Below are 20,374 nucleotides of genomic sequence, written 5' to 3' on the forward strand. Positions count from 1 at the left end.
GTAGGCTATATTACCAACACTAGTCTGAAAGAGCTGAAAGATAATAATAATAATAATAATAATAATAATAATAATAATAATAATAATAATAATAATAATAGCCTAATAATAATAATAATAATAATAATAATAATAATAATAATAATAATAGCCTAATAATAGGCCTACATTGTGAAAGCGACATGTGCAAATTAAGATTGATTGATTGGTTTATGGGCAGAAATGGTATTCAATAAGGATAATTAATAGGCTATTAAAAAATAGGAAATAATTTCTGTGATCGGCAATGATCGGTGATCGGCAGATAAAGATTTTTGGTGATCGGTATCGGTGATCGGGCCAAAAAATGGTGATCGGAGCACCTCTAATCTTTAAGATCATAAAATGCATGAATGAAGTTGAACAAAGAGCCATTTATGATGTCCATCTTGTAGGACAGTGGTTCTTAACCTTTTTTTCTTGAAGCACTTCTTAACTGCGCTCAAGACAAGCTACGCACCCCCAACCAATACTTCAATACTCCCTAAAATTGATTTAAGTGATTGATAACTTTGCATGAGGGCCTAATTACAATGTTTGCTTGCAGAATTTTGGTCACAACCTCAACACAAACAAAATTCCGCGCACCCCCTGAAATCTCTGGCGCACCCCCAGGGGGTGCCCGCACCCCAGGTTAAGAACCACTGTTGTAGGAGAAAAGGGTATAATGTGGCTCGGACAAAAGACATCCTGCAAATACTAAAATATAGCCCAATGGTTAAGATAACATGTTGACATACACTAAATGCATTATGCACCTTAGAACAATTACCGGTAAGTCTTTTTTATTTATACATTTGTTCTTTTTTCCTATAATTTTTCTTTGTATTTTTTTTTTTCGTAATGGAAAAGTTGAGCAATGGATCCCAGGGCATTGCGAAGAAAAACAGAAGGCACATGTGGAGTTTCTTTGTACAGAAGAAAAAGGGATGAGGAATGAAGAGGGGGGGCGTTCGGTGGGGTGGGATGGGCTCTTCTCAAACCAGACAACTCAGGGCTCCACCCCTCCAATTCCAATGCAGTTCCCTTTACCTCCACAGGCAGGCAGCAGTCCACCAATACCTTCTTTTTTAAGACTTTATTTGAGGCAGGATAGTCGAAAGAGACAGGAAACGATTGTGGAGAGAGCGCGAGAGATGGGGAGGGATTGGCACATGACCCGGGCTGGAATCGAACCCGGGTCGCCGGCCGGCGTAGCAGCCCAGTTCCCATGCTCCTCCACAGGCAGGCAGCAGTCCACCAACACCTTCTTCCCCAAGCTTCACCCTCACCTCCACCATACAGTAAATGTGAGCAGCCAGCAGCCAGCACTGCAGTAAGGACAGTACCGTAGTATGCACTGCCATACTGCAGTAAGGACAGTACACTAGTAAGCACCACCATACTCCAGTAAGGACAGTATGGTAGTACACACTGCCATAGTGCAGTAAAGACAGTACAGTATTACGTACTCCCATACTGCACTAAAGACAGTGGAGTACTAGTAAACACTGCCGTACTGCGGTAAGGCCCATGCTGTCGCTTCACCTGAACCTGCAGTGTCTTTGGGCTCTTTGGAATCTTGGGGCTCTTTGGGCTCTTGGGACTGGTGGGCTTTGGGCTGGTGCTCTTTGGACTCGTTGGACTGGGGGTCGGCAGAGGACTCATAGGGGGCAAGGGAAAGTTCCAGTACTCCATATCTTCCATTTCAGCACTTTTTACGGCCAAGCAGCCGCGTGCAAAGCCTAGCCGGCGCTTGCGCTGCTTGCGGTGGTAACGTACCCTCCCCTGAGTGAGCCAGAGAAGCACAGTGACGACAACACTACAGCACACAGACAACACTACAGCACAGCACACAGCACAGCGCATGCTCATCATGCATGACAACTCTGCAGCGAGCACTACCATGCCAAGTGCTGACAACGGAGGAAAAACATACAGTACATCACACCTGCTCCAGCACACAGCTACAGCCAAAACATCTCACATCATGGTGGTATACTAAGAAGCTGGTTCAGGAGTAAACCAGGTTACCGTAAGTTAAGAGGTAAATCATCTAATAGAAGAGCCTGGAATTTTTTCATTCTTAAGAAAATCAGGATTCCAGGCTCTTCTATTAGATTATTTACCTCTTAACCTGGTTTACTCCTGAACCAGCTTCTTATCTTAGTATACACCTCTGCTCCAGCACACAGCTACAGACAAACATATCACATCATGGTGCATACTGTATGTTCAGTTAAAATGTATGACAAACAAACGTCAGTGTCCTACCATAGAATAGCATAGCATAAAGGTGACCTACCAGTCTGCTTACAGGACCTTCTGTAGTAGGGGAGCCGTAGCTGGACAGGTCATCAAGCGATAACGAGATATCCCTTTCCTGAGCTCTGTGTTTAAATATGTGGAGATGGAAAACAGAAATATAATTTAACAGGCCAAAAACCCCTTCTAATACATGGGTATAATGACAATGCACTTACTGTACATAGATATACATTTCATTCCTGTCTTAAATTACTCATTTAATCGATATATAATGCAACAAGAATTAATAAGGAACAATGTTTTTGAATAGTGCTTCACAGGCAATATCGATCATACTGCTGTCACATTGTTATGAGTAGATGATGCCGAAGAATGGAATCAAAACAAATCATAACCCTGGCAAAAATGAATGAATTATGAAAAGTCATTAAAATGGGCTCAAGCCATCTGAGCCCTTCACAAACAAAGGGATATTTTTTAGCAGCTAATATTCTTAGTCAGCAGCTGACAAAAATCTAGAAAAGGGTCAGTGTATACATGGGTTTCCCGTTTGTAAACAATCCCTGGCTGTGCACTCTTCCACCTCTGATTGTTGGAAACTGCTGTCACTCAAAAAATGCGCTCACATGGTTGGCTGCTTAGCATGTTACCCCTCCTTACAGTGCAAATGTTTGTAAACGAGAAACATATGTATACAAAAAAACAACATAAAAGGGGCATGTACCGCATTGCGTTGATCTTCCTGCTCTTAGGGATCTGTGTTTCCGGGGAGGTGCTCTCTGACGTGTCCCTCTTGCCCTTCCTCCTGTCCTGCTCACCACCCCTCTTGGAGTGGCCGGGTAGGCTCGCTGACCCCCCTCCCGGCGGGGACACGGGAGCCTCGTTGTGGCCGTTGCGTTGCACCCTGGATCCAGGGATGTCCAAGGACAGCGTGGAGGGTCTCACCAGGGCAGGAGACGAGATCTTGGCCTCCTTAGCCTTCCCTTTGTCCTTCCAGGCCACAAACTGGTACTGGTCCAGCTCTTTGTTCTCTGGAGGAGGCTCCTTGGGCTTAGCGTCCCCTGGACTCGGAGGCGAGTCCTTGGGCTTAGTATCCCCGACATTGGGAGGAAGCTCCTTGGGTTTCCCGTCCCCTGTAATGGCAGGAGTCTCCTTGGGCTTCCCCGTGTCCCCCGTGCTGTCCTGGTGTTTGAGCCTGGGGGAGGGGTCGTCCTTGGAGGCCGAGGCTGCCCTCTGGAGCTCCCTCTGGCTGTGCTCCAGGCCCCGCTGCCGCCTCAGCTCCCTCTTCTCCTGGTTGCGTGACACCTGGGCCTTGCCAGCCTGCTGCTGCTGGGGGGGAGCCGCTTTGGACGTCTTGGCTGAGGCTGAGCCTGAGCCTGAGGCAGCGGCTGGTTGTGGCGCTACAGGCTCCTGCTTCTTTCCCGGAGCAGCAGGCACTGCCTTGTTGGCCTCTTTGTGATCAATAGTCAAAGCTGGGGTAGCTTTGTCATCGTCGTTGTCTTGGGGCTGTGCGGTGGCATTCAACTCGGGCTCAGGCACCGCCTCAACCCGTGTACCGTTTTTAGCAGGAGCATGGGGGTCACCAGGGGCTTTCCGTTCCTCAGAGGACTCTTGGATGAGGGGCCTGCCCTCGCCCTTGGTCTCTTTGCCCTTAGACTCCTCTGCGCTTGATGCTTGTACCGCTGGTTTTGATTGGATGGCGTCGCCTGGCTTCTTCTCCTCATTGGTGGACTTGTCAGGAGGCCTCTCTGGTGCTACGGCTTCTGGGGACTGTGGAGCAGCCTGCTGCTCCTTCTTCAATACGGGTTTGTCTTCCTCTTCCTCTTTTGAGCTCCTGGCTGCCTCTTCTTCCTCTCGCCTCGCCCTCTCTGCTTCAGCTGCTAACCGTGTCGTTTCCTCTATTCTCTTGGCCTCCGCCTCCTCCTCCACCCTTCTCTTTGCGTCTTCCTCCTCTTTTCTCTTAGCCTCTTCTTCTTCCTCCTGTATTCTCCTCGCTTCCTCTTCTTCCCTCCTCCTCGCCTCCTCTTCCTCCGCCCTTCTCCTGGCTTCCTCTTCTTCTCGTCTTCTTGCCTCTTCCTCCTCCCGTCTTCTCACCTCCTCCTCTTCCCTCTTCCTTTTCTCTTCCTTTAACGTTTGGTATCTGAAACATCAAGCAGGCAACCAAAATGTCAATAATTAAAATCCAAATAATGTCAAGTGATGTTGATTATGAAAAGAAATGGCAGGCAGGATGTCACTTGTTCTCCAGCTTCTCTGGTGCTCAAAGGCTAGGGGAGCGTTTCTCGATAGCATCGTTGCTAACCAAGTAAGCAACTTACTTGGTTGCAAGGCAATTTCCCACTGGAAACCTAATAAGTTGCTAATTGGCTATCAACAATGCTTTCGAGAAACGGAGTCAAGAACTGTAGGATGGAACAAAGACACATGCTGGGCACTCTGAATTATTTAATCCCTAATACTTTGTAACGTTTTATTTTGTGGTGCGATGTAAATTAAATGGCTTTGCTCCGTGTAGTGCCTTTGTCTAATATTTGGTAATGTTTTCTTTTATGGTGGGATGTAAATTAAACAGGTTTCCACTGTGTAGTACCTTCGTCTAATTCTCTGGAACGTTTTCTTTTGTGGTGCAGACTGTTAATTAAATGGCATCGTGCAGTACCTTCGTCGTGCAGAGTTTCCCCGCACCAGTGACTGCATCCTCTGGATGGCGCTCCACTGCCGCTGGTACTCCGCACGCTGCCGGCAGCCCCTCCAGTGGGATTGCAGGAGGATGGCAGCACGACAGCGCTTCTCCCGATGCCGCCTCCACCATTTCTAAACAGACAGACAGAAACGATGTAAGCAAAATTGATATTCATAATCATTATGCACTTCAAATGATTAAAGGAGCAACTCTGAAATTACTATTTCGGTATCTTCAGACTAAGATTCAATCAGTCTTTCAAACAATGATGTTTGATCAGCGATAGTGTCACAGCATTTGTGATACACAGGTTTGTTCTAATTTCACCTCATTTTTTGGTGTTCTTACTACCCACTCAAAATATCGAACATAAACCGTACCCGATTGCACGTTTCGTGTGCCAAGTTAAAGGGCTGTACACAGCTCACTTAGTACTTGGCTCACCTAGCACCACGGTACGTGGCCGACTGTGTTTGACTAACGAGATACCCAATACAAAGTTCTAAAGTTCCCCAACCTCTTCCAACAAACACACTCCTGCATCAGTTCTTGTACTTGCTCCAAGTTTAAAACGATGACTTCAATGTTTTCCGCAGCTTTAAACAGAAGGCTAGCGACCGCAAGCATGTATTTACCACGAGGGCTACAGTGACTTCCTATTGCAGCTGAGTCATAATTAAAGTGGGGACTAAACAGTGTCCAGATGTGTTTACCGTTAGCCTCGTAAACTAGACGAACCCTAGTGGCAGAATTTAGTTTTTTTGCCTGCCAGGTTGGTCTAGCGTTGCACCATAGTTGAACCATAATCAAGACAGGGTTTGTCCTCAATTCACAACACAACACAACACAACACAAATGTATATTGATTTTCCCCTTCTCTTTACAATCTGTGTAGCAAGTCATTGGGGCGGGCTTGACGCAGTGACCACACGGCTACACTAGCCTATTATATGCAGTTAATCAGTTTAATCTCCAACTGTTGGTTCACCCCAGAGTTTTCAGCATTGGCTATACTGTGACCCCAGATAATGTGTTTCATGTCTGTCTTGGCAGGCTGGTTGACTGTGGCTTACCGGCAGAGTTGCCAGATGATTTGCTCAAAAACTCAAAAAACGCCTGAAGGCACTATATTCTGCCCAAACTGAACTAAATTCTGTTGATTTCTATGACCATAAATCATTCAACTTTATTTTGACAAGAAAGTGGAGAGTAGGACAGGAAATGAGTGGGAGAGAGAGAGATGGCGGGGGATCAGGAAATGCCCCGGGTCGGGAATCGAACGGGACGCCTGCGTAGCAGTCCAGTGCCCAGCCGACTACGTACACTTTTTTTCACCCAGCAGATGGTCATCCTAAACAGCCCATTTTTTAGTGGGAAACAGCCCAATCTGGCAACACAACACACAGCTTACCTGCAGGAGTTGTGTGGCCTGCCTCATCTGCTGAAAGTGCCGTCTCTCCAGCTTGGACCGGAACCAGCGCTGGAGGAAGATGATCTTGCGCATCACCTCCTTGTGCAGCGTGTCCTGCAGCAGCTGACGCTCCAGCTCCTTCAGAAACACCTGAGGTGGACATTCAGTAGGGGTGTAACGATACACTCAACTCGTGATTCGGTTTGTATCACGATTCATGACCTACGGTTCGATAAACCCCACGATTTCCCATTTGCCAACATTATAAAATTTATGAATAAAAACTTTGATAGTTTATAGGTAGAATAGGTTACAAGAGGCTACTGATATTTTTTTAAAGTTTCTCTATGATTATGATGATGCTTGGAAGCACTATTACTTCATATCATGTGGTTGTTTTCTGGGTTGATGGGTATCAAAACATTAAAAGAGCGCATCACGATACTGCCTCCTTGTATCGCGATACAGTATCGTGACTCTGAGTATCACGATTTCTCGGTTTGATACAATATCGTTACAGCCTGAGGTGGACATTCAGACATTAGGGTTATAGTAATAGATGAAGAGTTTGCCATCTGAAGTGTTACTGTATCTATATGGAGTTACCAGAACCATAATTTCACTACAAGCTGTAACCTTGGTTATGGCTTTGCATGTGACAAATAAACTACTCAAACTCAAACTCGTAAATATGAATTATGCTTTCGTTCATTATTTTATGAGCTTGATAATGGAACCTTTAACACAGATATAAATCCTGTTTGTGATTTCATAAGGTTCATATTGGAACGTTTAACATATTTACTGTAAACATATACCTTTAATTGTATACAAATACTCATTTGTGGTGGATTTTTAATTATGATCTAATCCACAAAATGATTTTGTACATTTCGATTCACCAATATGGGTTGAACAGGGAAGACATCAGAACGGCTTAAATTGTTTTCCATTAAAGTCAACCAAATAAAACCCTGTCAGTATCGATTTATTCCCTTAACGCACATCAGTTAACACACACTAAGGCATTAAGATATTTACAAAGAACAGAACTGTTTATACAAACAGGGCTGGCTTGACACTGATTCTCTCAAGTAATGAAAAAAAACCCTGTCATTTCAAAACAAGTCATTTCTCAATGTTTTTGTGCATTCGCAGGCGTGGGTTCAGTTACCTTGGTTTTGCCAATCTGATAGGTAGTGTTGTCCAGTCCCATCTTCTGCAGGAGAGCCGCGATGTCTTCCTGGCACGCAGTGGCCGTCCTGGGCAGCAGAACGCGAAAATGCTCCAAAAATTCCTGAATGGCATAAATAAATTAACAGATTATATATCCCATAGGGCTTTGTGGATGACATACAAGTATAAACGACTGTTTTGATTGAGCATCTCCAAGCAGCAGTGCTGTGATGTGACCAGATAAACCGCATAGCTGCACATGGTGTGATCTCCACAGGAAATGTTAAAATCTCCATGTTATGAATCTCGGTTTCTTGTTGATGGCGCTACATGTGAAATGGTCAATTATGGACTAACATTATATATCAGCACCTTGTCAAGCCAAATGAATATAAAAAAATGACTCAATTCCAATGGCAATTGTGGAATATTTAGTGAAAATGTATGCTCTCTGTTGGTCCTGTGCAGAGGAGACATGACACCCACCCTGATACCAAAACATCATCTGGATGGTTCTACATTCAATGTTTCCAAAATCTTCAACCACAAAACACATAAAAAGGTCAACAGAACTACAGTAAGTCGCGTGCCAACACTCACTAAAGCAAAACTGTTTCCCAGTGACCTACTGACAAAATATCTTTTGGAGTCACTTGCACGCAACTTACGACTCATTCATATATCTGGGTGCTAGAGTGCTGGAGTAGCGTAGTGGTCATGAATAATCCAACTCTGATTCCTGGTGCAGCGCCTTGAGGGTCAGGACAGAAAAGGCAGCAAGGTGTATTGTGGATGGCTGGAAGCAAGGCGGTATTGCAGAAATCAGGGCTAGTCTCTTTCCTGACAACTCTGTGGTGCATTTCTCTAAAGAGAAGTTGTTAGCCTGTTAGCAACTTTGGTAGTTGCCAATGGGAAAATGCACTGAAAACAACAAAGTAGCTAATGTAGTAAGCAACTTTAGTTTCGAGAAATGCACCCCTGGTAACAGAAGAGACTTGTGGCTTTGCATTGACGGAAGGATAAACCTGCACGCACATCTCTTTGATTTGGAGGCTTAAAATTCAAACAGGGATAACTTAGACGGGTTTGAAACTAAACCACGTTTTTTGAGTATGCGACAGGGAGTCACCTGTCCAGGGCTCACCTGAAAAGTGTACTTGGCCCCGTATCCAGACCTGCGAATGCGGACCGTCTCCAGCATGCCCGTGTACCGCAGCTGCTGTAGCACCAGGGACTCATCCAGGCACATCTCCCTCTGAGGAGACAACGCACGCACGCACACACACGCGCGCGCACACACGCACACACACACGCGCACACACACGCGCACACACACGCGCACACGCACGCGCACACGCACGCGCACACGCACGCGCACACGCACACGCACACGCACACGCACACACACACAGATTTTTAATCTTAGATTTTATACTACTCTCAAGGGCCAGAAATGCAGGCAGAAGTACCTTTATGTCAATTTTAAATGCATCTTTAAAAGTTCTTACATGAGCAGATGCCAAATTTCAGTATTATATGATTAATGTTAGGTCAGGTGCTCACCTTTTCAGCATTGGATCGGATGCAGCGAATAAAGAAAGGCTCAGCCCTTCCCAGCGTCTCCAGTAGCTTGGTGCAGGAGGTCTGCAGAAAAAGGACAGGAGAATTTTTCACATTCAAGCTTTTCTGGATCTTAAATGAAATTGGGACACGGACAAGTCAAAATGAGACGGCATAGACCCTGCCGTGGCCTAACGCTAGGGCACTGGGTTACTATGCCGCCGACCTGGGTTCGATTCCGGCCTGGGTTCGATTCCGGCCCGGGGCCTTTGCCGATACTTCCCTATCTCTATCTCCTCACTCATTCCCTGTCTCTCCTCCAACGTCTTCTAAAAAATAAAGGCAAAAAGCCCTAATGTATAAAAAATGAGATGGCATGACACAGAAATCCATTTCCATGGAAGGGTTGCCTGTCTACCACTTCTCTGGTATTTGTTTGTGGTTGTCTAGTCGAGTCACCTAATCTCCCTTAAGTGCTCGGTTTTGGCTTCATGTGTACACCCAAACTGGTACCGCTAAAAATCCCAGTTATGGTCTGCAAACTGGTTGAGTGAATTTTATTGAAATGATTTCCCTCCTTCACATAGCTTTCAAGTATCATGCGGTTGAATGGAATCGTGTAAATGCAGGGAAAATTGTAGTGGCCAAAATGCAAGTGTTCCAATCGTCTGACTGAGATTGTTGGTGAACATTTACATACCGGTAGCTACATTAAGGCTCATGCATGCAATTGATAGACATACATGGGTGTTCCTCCAAACAGACCAACATAGATGTTTGCTCTAAATTGCTTGAAATTATAAATGTAGACTGCATTTCTTTCAACATATTTGTCAGTTTCTCAGAGCCCAACAGTTGTTTGCCTTACACTTTAGCCATGCTCTTGGCATGAGTCACGTTGACGAATGGCTAAAAGGATGGTTTGCGAGTCACATCATATTTATAACCGAATGTAATGGGAAGTCTAGAGTGCTACTTTAAAAGGTTAAAATACAAATGCTAAATGTCTCTGGGTTCAATCAGAGCCTGCATAAAGACAATCTTAATAAGTAGTCAGTATCCCTCTTAACTATAGATTGATCTATAGATTGATATAGATTGATAGATTGATATCTCAAGAGCTTTTTATAAAAACATCATAACTGTCCGAAAAGTTTGCCATTTTAAAATCCCCAATGAGTGGAGGTATTACTAATTCAAATGCTTTAACACGGTTGCTCTGCCAATTGCCAGGGTGTGTTACTTGCAACCTGCCAACTGTGCATTTGTAGAATATGGCGTACTCTTATCCAGATTGTTTGTAGGCTTCTTGGGTTTGGGTGCTCTTTAGTCCAAGGTATTGTACATCCAGGTTCAAAAAATGAGAATGAAATCTCTGACTAAGGCACTCCAAACTAAAATGTATTTATTAATTTGACAATGTCTTCATTAATTAGTAGAAGAAAAAAAATCTCTGACTAAGGCACACCAAATTGAAATGTCTTTATTAATTTGGCTTGTCAAATTTGCGGACTTAAAATTTGTGTCAAAATAATTAAGACGTTTCCATTTGGAGTGCCTCAGTCAGAGAATTTTTTTCTCATTTTTGAACCCGGAGTACCAACTGTGCCATGTAAAGTTGGGACTGCTCGGGGGGAAGTGATACACATACCTGGAACTGGGCGCTGATACTGGGTGGCTTCTTCTTTTTGTGCAGGTGCATCAGAGACTTGGTGGTCCGATCGTGCAGCGTGAGGCTCACTATGAACTTCAGTGAGCGTGAATCTAACAGTACCTATGATGTGTGAAGGAACACAGAGGGTAAGCCAGAATCACTACAGAACTGCAGCATTTGTACAGCATTAGACCATTAAACGTCTTCGACAAGAAAAACCTGTTCTAGTGTTTTCCCTCAACAAGAAAATCTAAAAGTAGACGGCAAGTTAGACAGTATGCAAAGACCTAAAATAGGGTTATGGACCAAAACATGGCAATCTTATTCTTTAAAAATCAGAAGTAGGAAATGAATAGTGGAGTAACTTCATTGATCCCCAGAGGGAAATTAAGGAATATGCTACAGTTGCGATATTAAAGCTTTCATCTTGAAGTTATGAGATTAACGGTTACATAACACTGGCGTCATATGTATGACACAAGTGTCATAATAGTGTCAAACAGTGTCAAAACACAGTAATGGACGAGTCATAAACGTTTTATGGTTAATGTGAAGAGAAGTTGACATTGTAAGGGCATAACTGAATGTCACTTAATGACATAGTCAAACAATTTTTATGACATTGATATAAGGTTTATGGCACATGTATGACTGCGTGACGACACTGTTATGACACTTGTGTCATACGTATGATGTCAGCGTAAAGTAAAGTGTCCCGAAATGTCTACTTGTGCTATCAATAGTGTTATAGCAATCAGTTTACGTCCTTGAGATGGTTTACCTTAGGAATGAGTTGCTTCTGTTTGGCGTTCTTATTTTTCCTGTGGGAAGGAATTAGGAGATGTTTTGAGGCTGAGTTGGTGTGTAAAGGTGTAGTGGTTGATTGTGCGTGCATGCGTATGTGTGAGTGTGTGTGGGTGAGGGGCAGTGGGCTAGGTGGCCGGGTTAGTACTGTGAGTCATGCGTAGTCGGTGAGGAGGGCGAGTGAGGTGGGGAGGTGCTTTTGCAGAACGGGGGTGAGGCTGGAGGGAGGGAAGGAGAGAGGAAGGGAGGATTTCATTGGGATGAAAGGGTGACATTTCACAGTCCACCTATGTGATGTTGCCATCTTCAGTATGCCCTCACATCACACGCACGCACGCACAAACACACGCACACGCACACACATATACAAAACACACAAAACACACATAACACAAACACACAACTCTCATTTGGACTTACAAACGGTCACAGGGCTTTAGATGGAAATCGATGCAGCAGGTCGCAAAGGATTCCTACATGCCACAAACATCACATTCCACACTACTGGCTGAGCCTGTCCGAATGTTACCATCAGCCTACTTCCTTAGTGATTCATGAGCAGAGAAGCTCGGGGAGCAGCTGCGTCAAATCATCATCGCCAGTCAGCAGAAGCATTCAATACAGCAGCAGAGGAGGAGGCCCTGGAGGAGGCCTGCGGGCCCCTGGGAGATAGAGAAAGAGGAGTCGGGGGAGAATGACCGGCCGGGCGGGCAGGGTAGGGCAGTTTTGGTCTGCACCCCGTTTCTTGAAAGCAACATTGCTAACCAGTTAGCAACTAACAAGGTTAACAATGGGAAATTGCATCGCAACCAAGTAAGTTGCTAAATTAGTGAGCAACAATGTTGTCGAGAAACGCATAGCTGGTCTTGAGAAACCACATGTTGTGTCAGTACAATAATAATAATGCTCGGTCATGCAGCAGCATACGGAGGTGGCAGCAACAGCACCTCAGCTATTCAGAAGCGATTGCATCAGGCTTCGTCATCCGGTGTATAGCACAGTGCCGCGGCATGGTCCCCAGAGGAGACTACTGTAAGTCCATCCATATTGCATGAACCCCAAGAGTATTTAGCATTCAAATGCACAAACAAGGATCACGCTGGCAGTGCACTTTCCCAGAACGTGCGGCCATGTGTTACATGCTACAAAAAGCAGCCATGTTGGACACGAGCTTCTAGCCATTTTTGTTATTACGCTAATATGTTAGGATGTGAGGAATTGAGAGAAGAGGTGACCTTGAGTGACCTTGTAGTGTGCTTTTGTTTACGGGATAAAATTACACCAAGTGAGGTTAAAAACACTGAAAGGTGCGTCTTTCTAGGGGGATGTGTGAATTATGAGAACACTCAATCCCTTGATCTACTTGATAAAGATGATCTTCTTGATCAATCAACAATACAACAGGTGATGGCTAATCAGCATTTACAATAAAATGTCGGGACCATCAGGATGTGGGCTTTTGTTACGGGCAGGAGGTAAGGGGGGCAAGGGGGAACAGGGGCGGGCGCGGGCGCGGGGGCGTCTCACTCACTGGAGGACGTGTCGCGGGAACCGCAGGCGCCCCCAGGACTGCAGGAGCTTGCGAGGGTCCTCACCGTCCAACTGCAAGTCCTTAATGGAGCTGATGATTTGGGCATGCATGTCCCTGATTCAGTTCAGCCCGGCAGGAGGTGCAGTGGAGCAGGGAGGAGGAGGAGGATGAGGATGGAGGAGGAGAAGAAAGGGAAAGGAGGATTTAGGGAGACATTGGTGGAAGCAGGGGATGAGGATAGAAAGGAGAAACAGGGGATGATGGGGAAGGAGGAGGAGGAGAAGCAGGGGAGGAGGAGCAGGAGGGGAGGAGAGGAAGAGGAAAAGGAAAAGGAAAGGAGGAGGTAAGGTTGGGATGGAGGGAGAAGGGGGCAGGAATAGGAAAAGGAGGAGGGATGGATGAGTGGATGGATGAATGAGGAATGGGGGAGCAGGTGAGAGGGGCAGGAACAGTGTGGGAGCAGGGAGGAGGGAGCAGGGAGGGGAGAGGGGAGAGGGGAGAGGGAGGAGAATGGGGTGGCAAATAAGGTTGAGGTAAAGAAACACAAACGCTATACTAACAAGCATAACGCTCACACACACGCCCGTCACCATTAGACTCACACACACCCCGCCACCATTAGAGAGAAACACACACCATCCACTATTAGAATCAAACATACCAGCAAGCGCATGGATCGCCATTGAATCCATACACACTCACTCACACACACATTCCCTTTGTCCCACAAATAAAAACCAGCATAGGCAGAACAGTGAGGACTGACTGTGAACTCAAAAAACAAGCTCTCGGCAGGGGGGAGCAATCGATTCCACCCTCACGGATGCATGAAAGCAATCAATCCCTGATCAATCTGCCTGATGGGGAATCCTGCTGCCTCCATGCACTCGCGGCCGGTCGCCTGCTTTCAACTGAAAGCTCGGGCTAGTCTAGGTTCCAGAGAACTGGAAAAACACACACACACAGTCACACACACACACACACGCACGCACGCACGCGCACACACACACACACGCACGCACGCGCACACACGCACATCTTACCGCGTGGACACTCCACCCATTGCATTGAGCTGGAGCATTTCCTGTGTCGGCTGTGGCCGCGGGCTCCAGAGATGGCTTTTATTAAATCATGTAAATCGATAATAACCATGTCGTGCCCTTCTGAGTCCGCGTTGCCCTTCATAGTCACAGTCAGACCTCACTTTGCTGCCAGCATTAGATGTGATTTTTTTTTCTTAAAAAAAAAAAGCCTGGAGTAAATTTGTGGCCTTCCCCCCAAAAAAGCAGATGAGCGAGGCCCCAGTGTGCATGCAAACTTCTGCGAACGCTGTCCCAGTGATTTAATTTCATTATTGTTTGTGCTGCCTTCTTCCATGCAGGGTGGGGGCGCTGTGCTGTGCTGTGCTGTGCTGCTGTGCTGGTGGGGTTAAACTCTGGTGAGAACCTAACTTCCAACTTGGTGTTAACAAGAAAGAGAGAAGGAGGAGGAGAGTGGACCTTCACCTCCACTTCTGGCCGAATCCATGCAGGCAAGTACTTACCAACGGGTGTCATGAGCGACACTAATGGGAGGTCAAACAGGACACTCTGCTGTGTGATGGAAACCCTTTAACAGTAAGGGGCTTACAGGGGGTAGGAAGAAAACCGGCTTTCGCACCAAAAACTCTCTGGGTTGCATGGATCTGTAAAGCATCTCTCGTCTCGACTAGGCCACATTGTAAAACAAATGTACACGTGTTTGCGGTCTCTCCACAGACGTGTGTCTAAACATATCAAATAGTGTACAGGAAATTCTGAACTGAAAAAAAACTATGTCTGATGCCTGTTAGAGGATTAGGTTTTCTGTTGGACCTTCTCTAGCAAGAATGTTCCTTCTCCTCAAACTCACAACTGGGGCTTTTTAAAATGATTTTCTTTGTGTGAAGAGATTTCTTGCCTTCCCATTCTGCAAATCACCATATCACGGCCTAAGTCGCGCAAACAGTCAAAAGCTCTGCGCTGCAAAGATTAATAAACGTGGCTGATGGATTGCAAGCAGCACAGTCTGAGATGGAGAGAATGAGGCAAGCGAAAAAGAAAAAAAAATGGAAGAAGAAAAAAAGACAGCAAGAGAAGGATCATATTTCTCTGCAGTCACAAATGTAGGTCTGAGCAGGAAAAACACAGGGACTGCTGCTCGGAGAGAGAGAGAGAGAGAGAGCTCTGACTAATATTTCTGGGCAAGGTCTTTCTGGTTCCAGTGCGTTTGAAGGCTTTCGCCAAAACAAACAAACTGGCAAAGGTAGACTGCTATTCTCCTCTTTGACATACTGAAACACGACGGATGGGATGGGATGGTGACCAACAAAAATCCAGAGCCTTCTTAGATTAAGGGGACGAAATTAAAACCAAACACAGAATGCTCTCGAAAACATCCCCCAACAGCTGCTTTCTTGTATTGCGGGACATCGCTAACACGACCCAGAGAGTTTGTGTGCGCACGCCGGGAAGAGTCTCCCCATCCCCCTCTTCCTCCATCCTCTTCTTCCGACCCCACAATGCCAAATGTCCTGTTTGACCTCCCCAGTGTTTTCTCTTTTAAGTCCAGTCAACTTACTTTTTACTCTCATAGCTAGCAAAGATGTCCTCAAAGGCCTCTAGGGGGCGCTCCTCTGAGTGATCAAAGGAGAATTCGAGCATTGAGGTACGGCTGTGGAGGGGAACAGACGGCACACAGGGGAGTCACTACTACAGGACTGAAGACCCGAGAGGAGAGGAAAGGAGAGGAGAGCAGAGACGCTGCCCGAGGCTGCCATGGTCCAGGGAGACAGACAGAGAGGGAGACAGACAGACAGGCAGGCAGACAGACAAGAGGCCTGGCTGGTCTGCACTGTAAAACATTGCAAGCCAGTTAAACGTAAAAAGGGAAGTTGCCCTGCTGCCTTAAGTTTGTAAGCTAACTTAACTTCATACAAGGCTTAACTCAACTCAAGGCTAAACTCAACGAGTCTCTCAAGTTGAGTTAACTTACAAACTTCAGGGCAATTTACGTTTTTACTTTTAACTGGCTGCAATGCTTCACAGTGTGGGCCAACACACTAGCCATTATAGCCTGCAGGAGGTGGCCTGGCACTTGAAAAAAGGGAACCCACAGAAGTGGATTTGCAGATGACTTAAAATGCAAACTCTGACATTTCATCAAATCTGGTTCAAGTCGTATTGACAAAACAGTGTTAAAATGAATACACCATTTTTTTTCTGCAAATGGGGAGTGCTTTAGTGAAATAAGTCTTTTTTTAAAAAGGTGAAAGTTAGAGGAAAACTCAAGAAGTGCCCGTCTCCACAGGACCATTGTGTGCAGACCGTGCCGGCAGTGTGTCTTAGGGGATGAGAGAAGAGAGTCAGTCACATGACGTCCCAAAACACAAAAGGCTGAAGACAGGAAGAGATCCAGTTCCCCAACCGAAGTTTCCTTTTCTCTTCTCTTGTCTTGTCTTGTCTTGTCTTTCGCCCGGCTAACCCTATTCTCTTTCTTTCTCTGCTTATCTTATAGAGGTGCTCGGTTGGCGTACTCCTTACCGGTACATCCTTTCCACAGGCGTGTTGGCCCTCTGGAGCTCCCCAAGGGGCGTCCTCGAAGAGGGTCTGGCCACACCTAGAATCATGTATACACACAAACACGTACAAACACCCACACACGTACGCACACACGCACGCACGCAGTCACACACACATACACAAACACACACACGTACACAAACACACACACGTACACAAACACACACACGTACACAAATACACACACACACGTACAAACACACACACACACACGTACAAACACACACACACACCTCACATCAACAATGGAAATTGTTCTCGAGGTCCAAAAGCAGTATAAACAGCGAACACAATAGTTTTCTTGTTCTGGGAAAATGTCTTGTTTCGTTCTTGTTTTGTTCTCCCTCTCCTCTTCCATAATTTCATTTAATTCCCAGATATAAAAACTGGCATACCTCTGATGTCATATGAGCGCTATTTTCACACAGGTAATAAATTATTATAAGGTGATTATATTGAAGAAAAAAAACACCAAATGGGAAAGAATTGCAGGGGCTTGGTATTGGGCATTGGCTGTAAAAGCCCAAAATAAAGTGGCCACGTGGCCGCCTCATACCCGCTGTCTTAGCTGCCCAGCGTCTGCCCGCTTCGTTGAAGGCGGCCAGGCCGCGGATTGTGGCGCGGAGGATGCCCCAGCGGAACATGGCGATGGGGTCCATGCCAATCAGCTGCCGCACGTACGCCCGGTCGCTACTGCGCAGCAGAGCCACTATGTCCGGCCGCATGTGGTCCGTGTTCTTCTCCCTGAAGTCCTGAGACAGGGAGAGGAGGGGCAACGATGTGAAAAGAGTAGTAGAGAGTAGAGTGACTTTATTGATCCCAGGGGGAAATTAAGGTGTCAAGTGGTGTACACAAATACACATAATGCCACATGGACATTTCAAGACACATATAACACAGGTAATAGCCAAGGAGGGAAAATAAAAACTGCAGAACAATTGTGACTTGAGGTAGACAAGGCATTAACATGAAAAAGAATAAGTGTTGACAGATAATACTATGATATAGTATTGTGATGTAGAAGTCAGAAAACTAAGACGTAAATAGTATTAATTAGTGATGTGATTTGTTCATGACCCGTATACTAAACATTATTTTCATGACTAAATAGGGGAAGCTAAGGTGAAGTAAGCCAAGGGACAGGAGGACTGCTATAAGCAGAGAAGGGCTGAAAAATATAACAGGAAAATATTGGCCCCCAAGCAATGCTATGACATCCTGTACGATCTGTAAGAATGTTGAGGCAGTTTCATTAGCATTTGACACAAACACCATTTTCATTTTAGTGGGATTATGAATTGAGAATGCAAGTGGAATACATAGCTTAAGCCCAGAGCAAAGAGATAGAACCCCTAACAGGTGATAAAGCTTGACAAGTCGACAGTTTATTTCAGATACTGAGGTTAACAAATTGATGGGTACCTTGATCTGGTATTTGACATTCCCGGCGAAGTGGCGAATGACGAATGCTGGCTCCATCACAGGTGTGGCCACAAAGTACTTGTTGCTCTGGTGCTGCTGCTTGAACTTGGCCAGCAGGGTTTTATCAGTGGCATGAGGAAAGCTGTTGGAGAAAAACAGATTCACATTCAATGTTGTGCTTCCCAAAAACTCTTAAGTAGTACTTCAGTAAGATGTGTCTACTATTGTCCCCATGTGGCAGTTTGCAATGTAGCATTTGCAACCCAATCAATTAGGCATCAGACATGACACAGGCAGACGTTATCAGACACCAACAGGAAAAGGAAAAAGGAGAACATACTTGCATTACTGTCTTAGTGGCACACTAAACCAGTGGACTGACCACAACAGTTGGTGACTGGCTTGGCTACTTTACCTCAGTCACTCAACTGTCTTAGTCCAGAGATTTATTATCATTGTCAGTCAGATAAGCTGAAAAATTTGCGTATGGAGCAAAAACAACACTGCGTACGTTGTTTCTAGTTCCATTACAAGATTCAAAAAGTGTCACCAGTGCTCAACCCCCACAGTCCCCTTTAAAGGGATATGCCACTATTAATACAGTTTAAATCAGGGCTTAATACAGGGCTTAATACAGTTAAAATCGTTGGCCAGGGTTTATAAAGGTGGTAAAGTGTCTTATTTTTCACGTAAGCCGTTGTCTTGCTTTAAGACAAGTTAAAAGAGGTAGCATGTCGCTAAGCTAGAGAAAGTCAATGGATCCGTGTAGCATGCTACAATGCTACACGGATCCATTGACTTTCACTAGCTTAGCGACATATTCCCTCTTTTAACTTGTCTTAAAGCAAGACAACGCTTAACATGAAAAATAAGACACTTTACCACCTTTATAAAGCCCAGCCAACGATTTTAACTGTATTAAGCCCCAAAATAGTGGCATACCCCTTTAACACATCTACAATCAAATACAAAGTTCCCGAGCCACCATCAATACCATCAACTGCTTTTGGTTTGAGGTGCTACACTAGACCTCAAGACTTTAAGGGAGGAGGCATAACACTGTTAAAGCTATAAGATAAGGAGCTGCTTTTGGACACAGAGTGGCTCGCTAGTCCACAGACTGAAAAGGGAGGGAAAACAACACTGATAAGGAGAATGAATGGGGATCAGAGGATGAAAACCAGAGCACTACAGATTACAACAGCTAAGAACCAGCACAGCTGACTTTACAGACCAACTGAATGCTCCGTTGGTCGTCAGAGTTACGTACAGGTCTAGAGAGTGCCGCACAGAACTAACTACGCTTCAAAGCTACAAAGTACAACATGATAACTCAAAAACACCTTGGTAACATATTAAGCCATTTCAACAGTTCTGTTTTAGGGGAAAATATTTTCATGTTTACGTTACAGACCAACTGAAGGCTCCTTTTGCCGTCAGAGTACGAATCTTCAAGTACAACACAGTAACTTAACAACACCTCGGTAGCATATTTAGCCATGTTAACACTTCAGTTTTAGGGGAAAATACTTTCATGTTTACGCAATCTTTAAACAGAGATTTTCATTCCAGTTACAGTACAGGGACAAACGTCATCCCCGTTCCTTCAGATTAACCTGCAATAACTCCTCGAAAGCCATTGCCAATATGGCTGCCAAGAGGCTTGTCTGTCCTTCGAGGGCATTGACTGGTCACTGTGCTCAATTTCACAATGAAAGCCACCAAGCAGTCCCCCCCACCCTTCAGCCAATATGCAGAGATTTTGACCAAGAGCCAAACAAACAAAGGCTGCTTGGAGAGGCTTCCCCTCTGTAAACCATGGTGCTCAGACCTAATGCAGGCGGGCACCCTGAGTTCAGTACAGCACAAGCCCTGCTACGTATAGCGCTAAAATTATGCATTATACGCTTTGCACACAGAAGAGGGGGTTGTCATGGCCAAACACCAAAAAAGCCGGAAAATATTCAGAGTTCATCATGTGTTTTCTGGTGACAGGTTTTAGATTTTGGTAAATGGGGAATTCCATATTCTTCATGAATCAAGAAAAGTCTCGATACATTTTGAGCACCTTAGGGTGGTTTGCCTTACTTTCTCTCCTCATCCAATAGTGTTCTCGGGACAGTGGTTTTATAGATGCATTTTCAGGTTTTGAAAATCTTGGAATGTTTGAATAATCAAGAAATGAATCATGAAAAAATAATATCTTTGATTTCTGTTACTTTCTCAAGCCAGTTTTGTGCGCCTCCTG

The 20,374-nt window shown here is 45.2% G+C and overlaps 1 protein-coding gene across 11 annotated transcripts in view; it reads right to left on the reverse strand.

Annotated features, from left to right (window-relative positions):
* Window positions 1-20,374, reverse strand: part of si:zfos-588f8.1 — an 88,073-nt gene that overhangs the window by 23,300 nt on the left and 44,399 nt on the right. For 6 of the 11 annotated variants that reach the window (XM_063201097.1, XM_063201095.1, XM_063201096.1 and 3 more), the window contains exons 14-28: window positions 18,127-18,268; window positions 17,261-17,456; window positions 16,666-16,741; window positions 15,704-15,796; window positions 13,106-13,219; window positions 11,552-11,591; window positions 10,768-10,890; window positions 9,120-9,200; window positions 8,701-8,811; window positions 7,555-7,677; window positions 6,381-6,530; window positions 4,946-5,100; window positions 3,011-4,426; window positions 2,324-2,408; window positions 1,567-1,806 (exon numbers count right to left, since the gene is read on the reverse strand). In XM_063201097.1, coding sequence (XP_063057167.1) covers window positions 1,567-1,806; window positions 2,324-2,408; window positions 3,011-4,426; window positions 4,946-5,100; window positions 6,381-6,530; window positions 7,555-7,677; window positions 8,701-8,811; window positions 9,120-9,200; window positions 10,768-10,890; window positions 11,552-11,591; window positions 13,106-13,219; window positions 15,704-15,796; window positions 16,666-16,741; window positions 17,261-17,456; window positions 18,127-18,268 — 3,145 coding nt within the window. The remainder of the gene's footprint in view (window positions 1-1,566; window positions 1,807-2,323; window positions 2,409-3,010; window positions 4,427-4,945; window positions 5,101-6,380; window positions 6,531-7,554; window positions 7,678-8,700; window positions 8,812-9,119; window positions 9,201-10,767; window positions 10,891-11,551; window positions 11,592-13,105; window positions 13,220-15,703; window positions 15,797-16,665; window positions 16,742-17,260; window positions 17,457-18,126; window positions 18,269-20,374) is intronic. The other 5 variants (XM_063201105.1, XM_063201099.1, XM_063201098.1 and 2 more) reach the window with 4 other exon arrangements.

Source organism: Engraulis encrasicolus, chromosome 6, assembly GCF_034702125.1.
Source record: "Engraulis encrasicolus isolate BLACKSEA-1 chromosome 6, IST_EnEncr_1.0, whole genome shotgun sequence".
NCBI classification, from domain to species: Eukaryota; Metazoa; Chordata; class Actinopteri; order Clupeiformes; family Engraulidae; genus Engraulis; species Engraulis encrasicolus.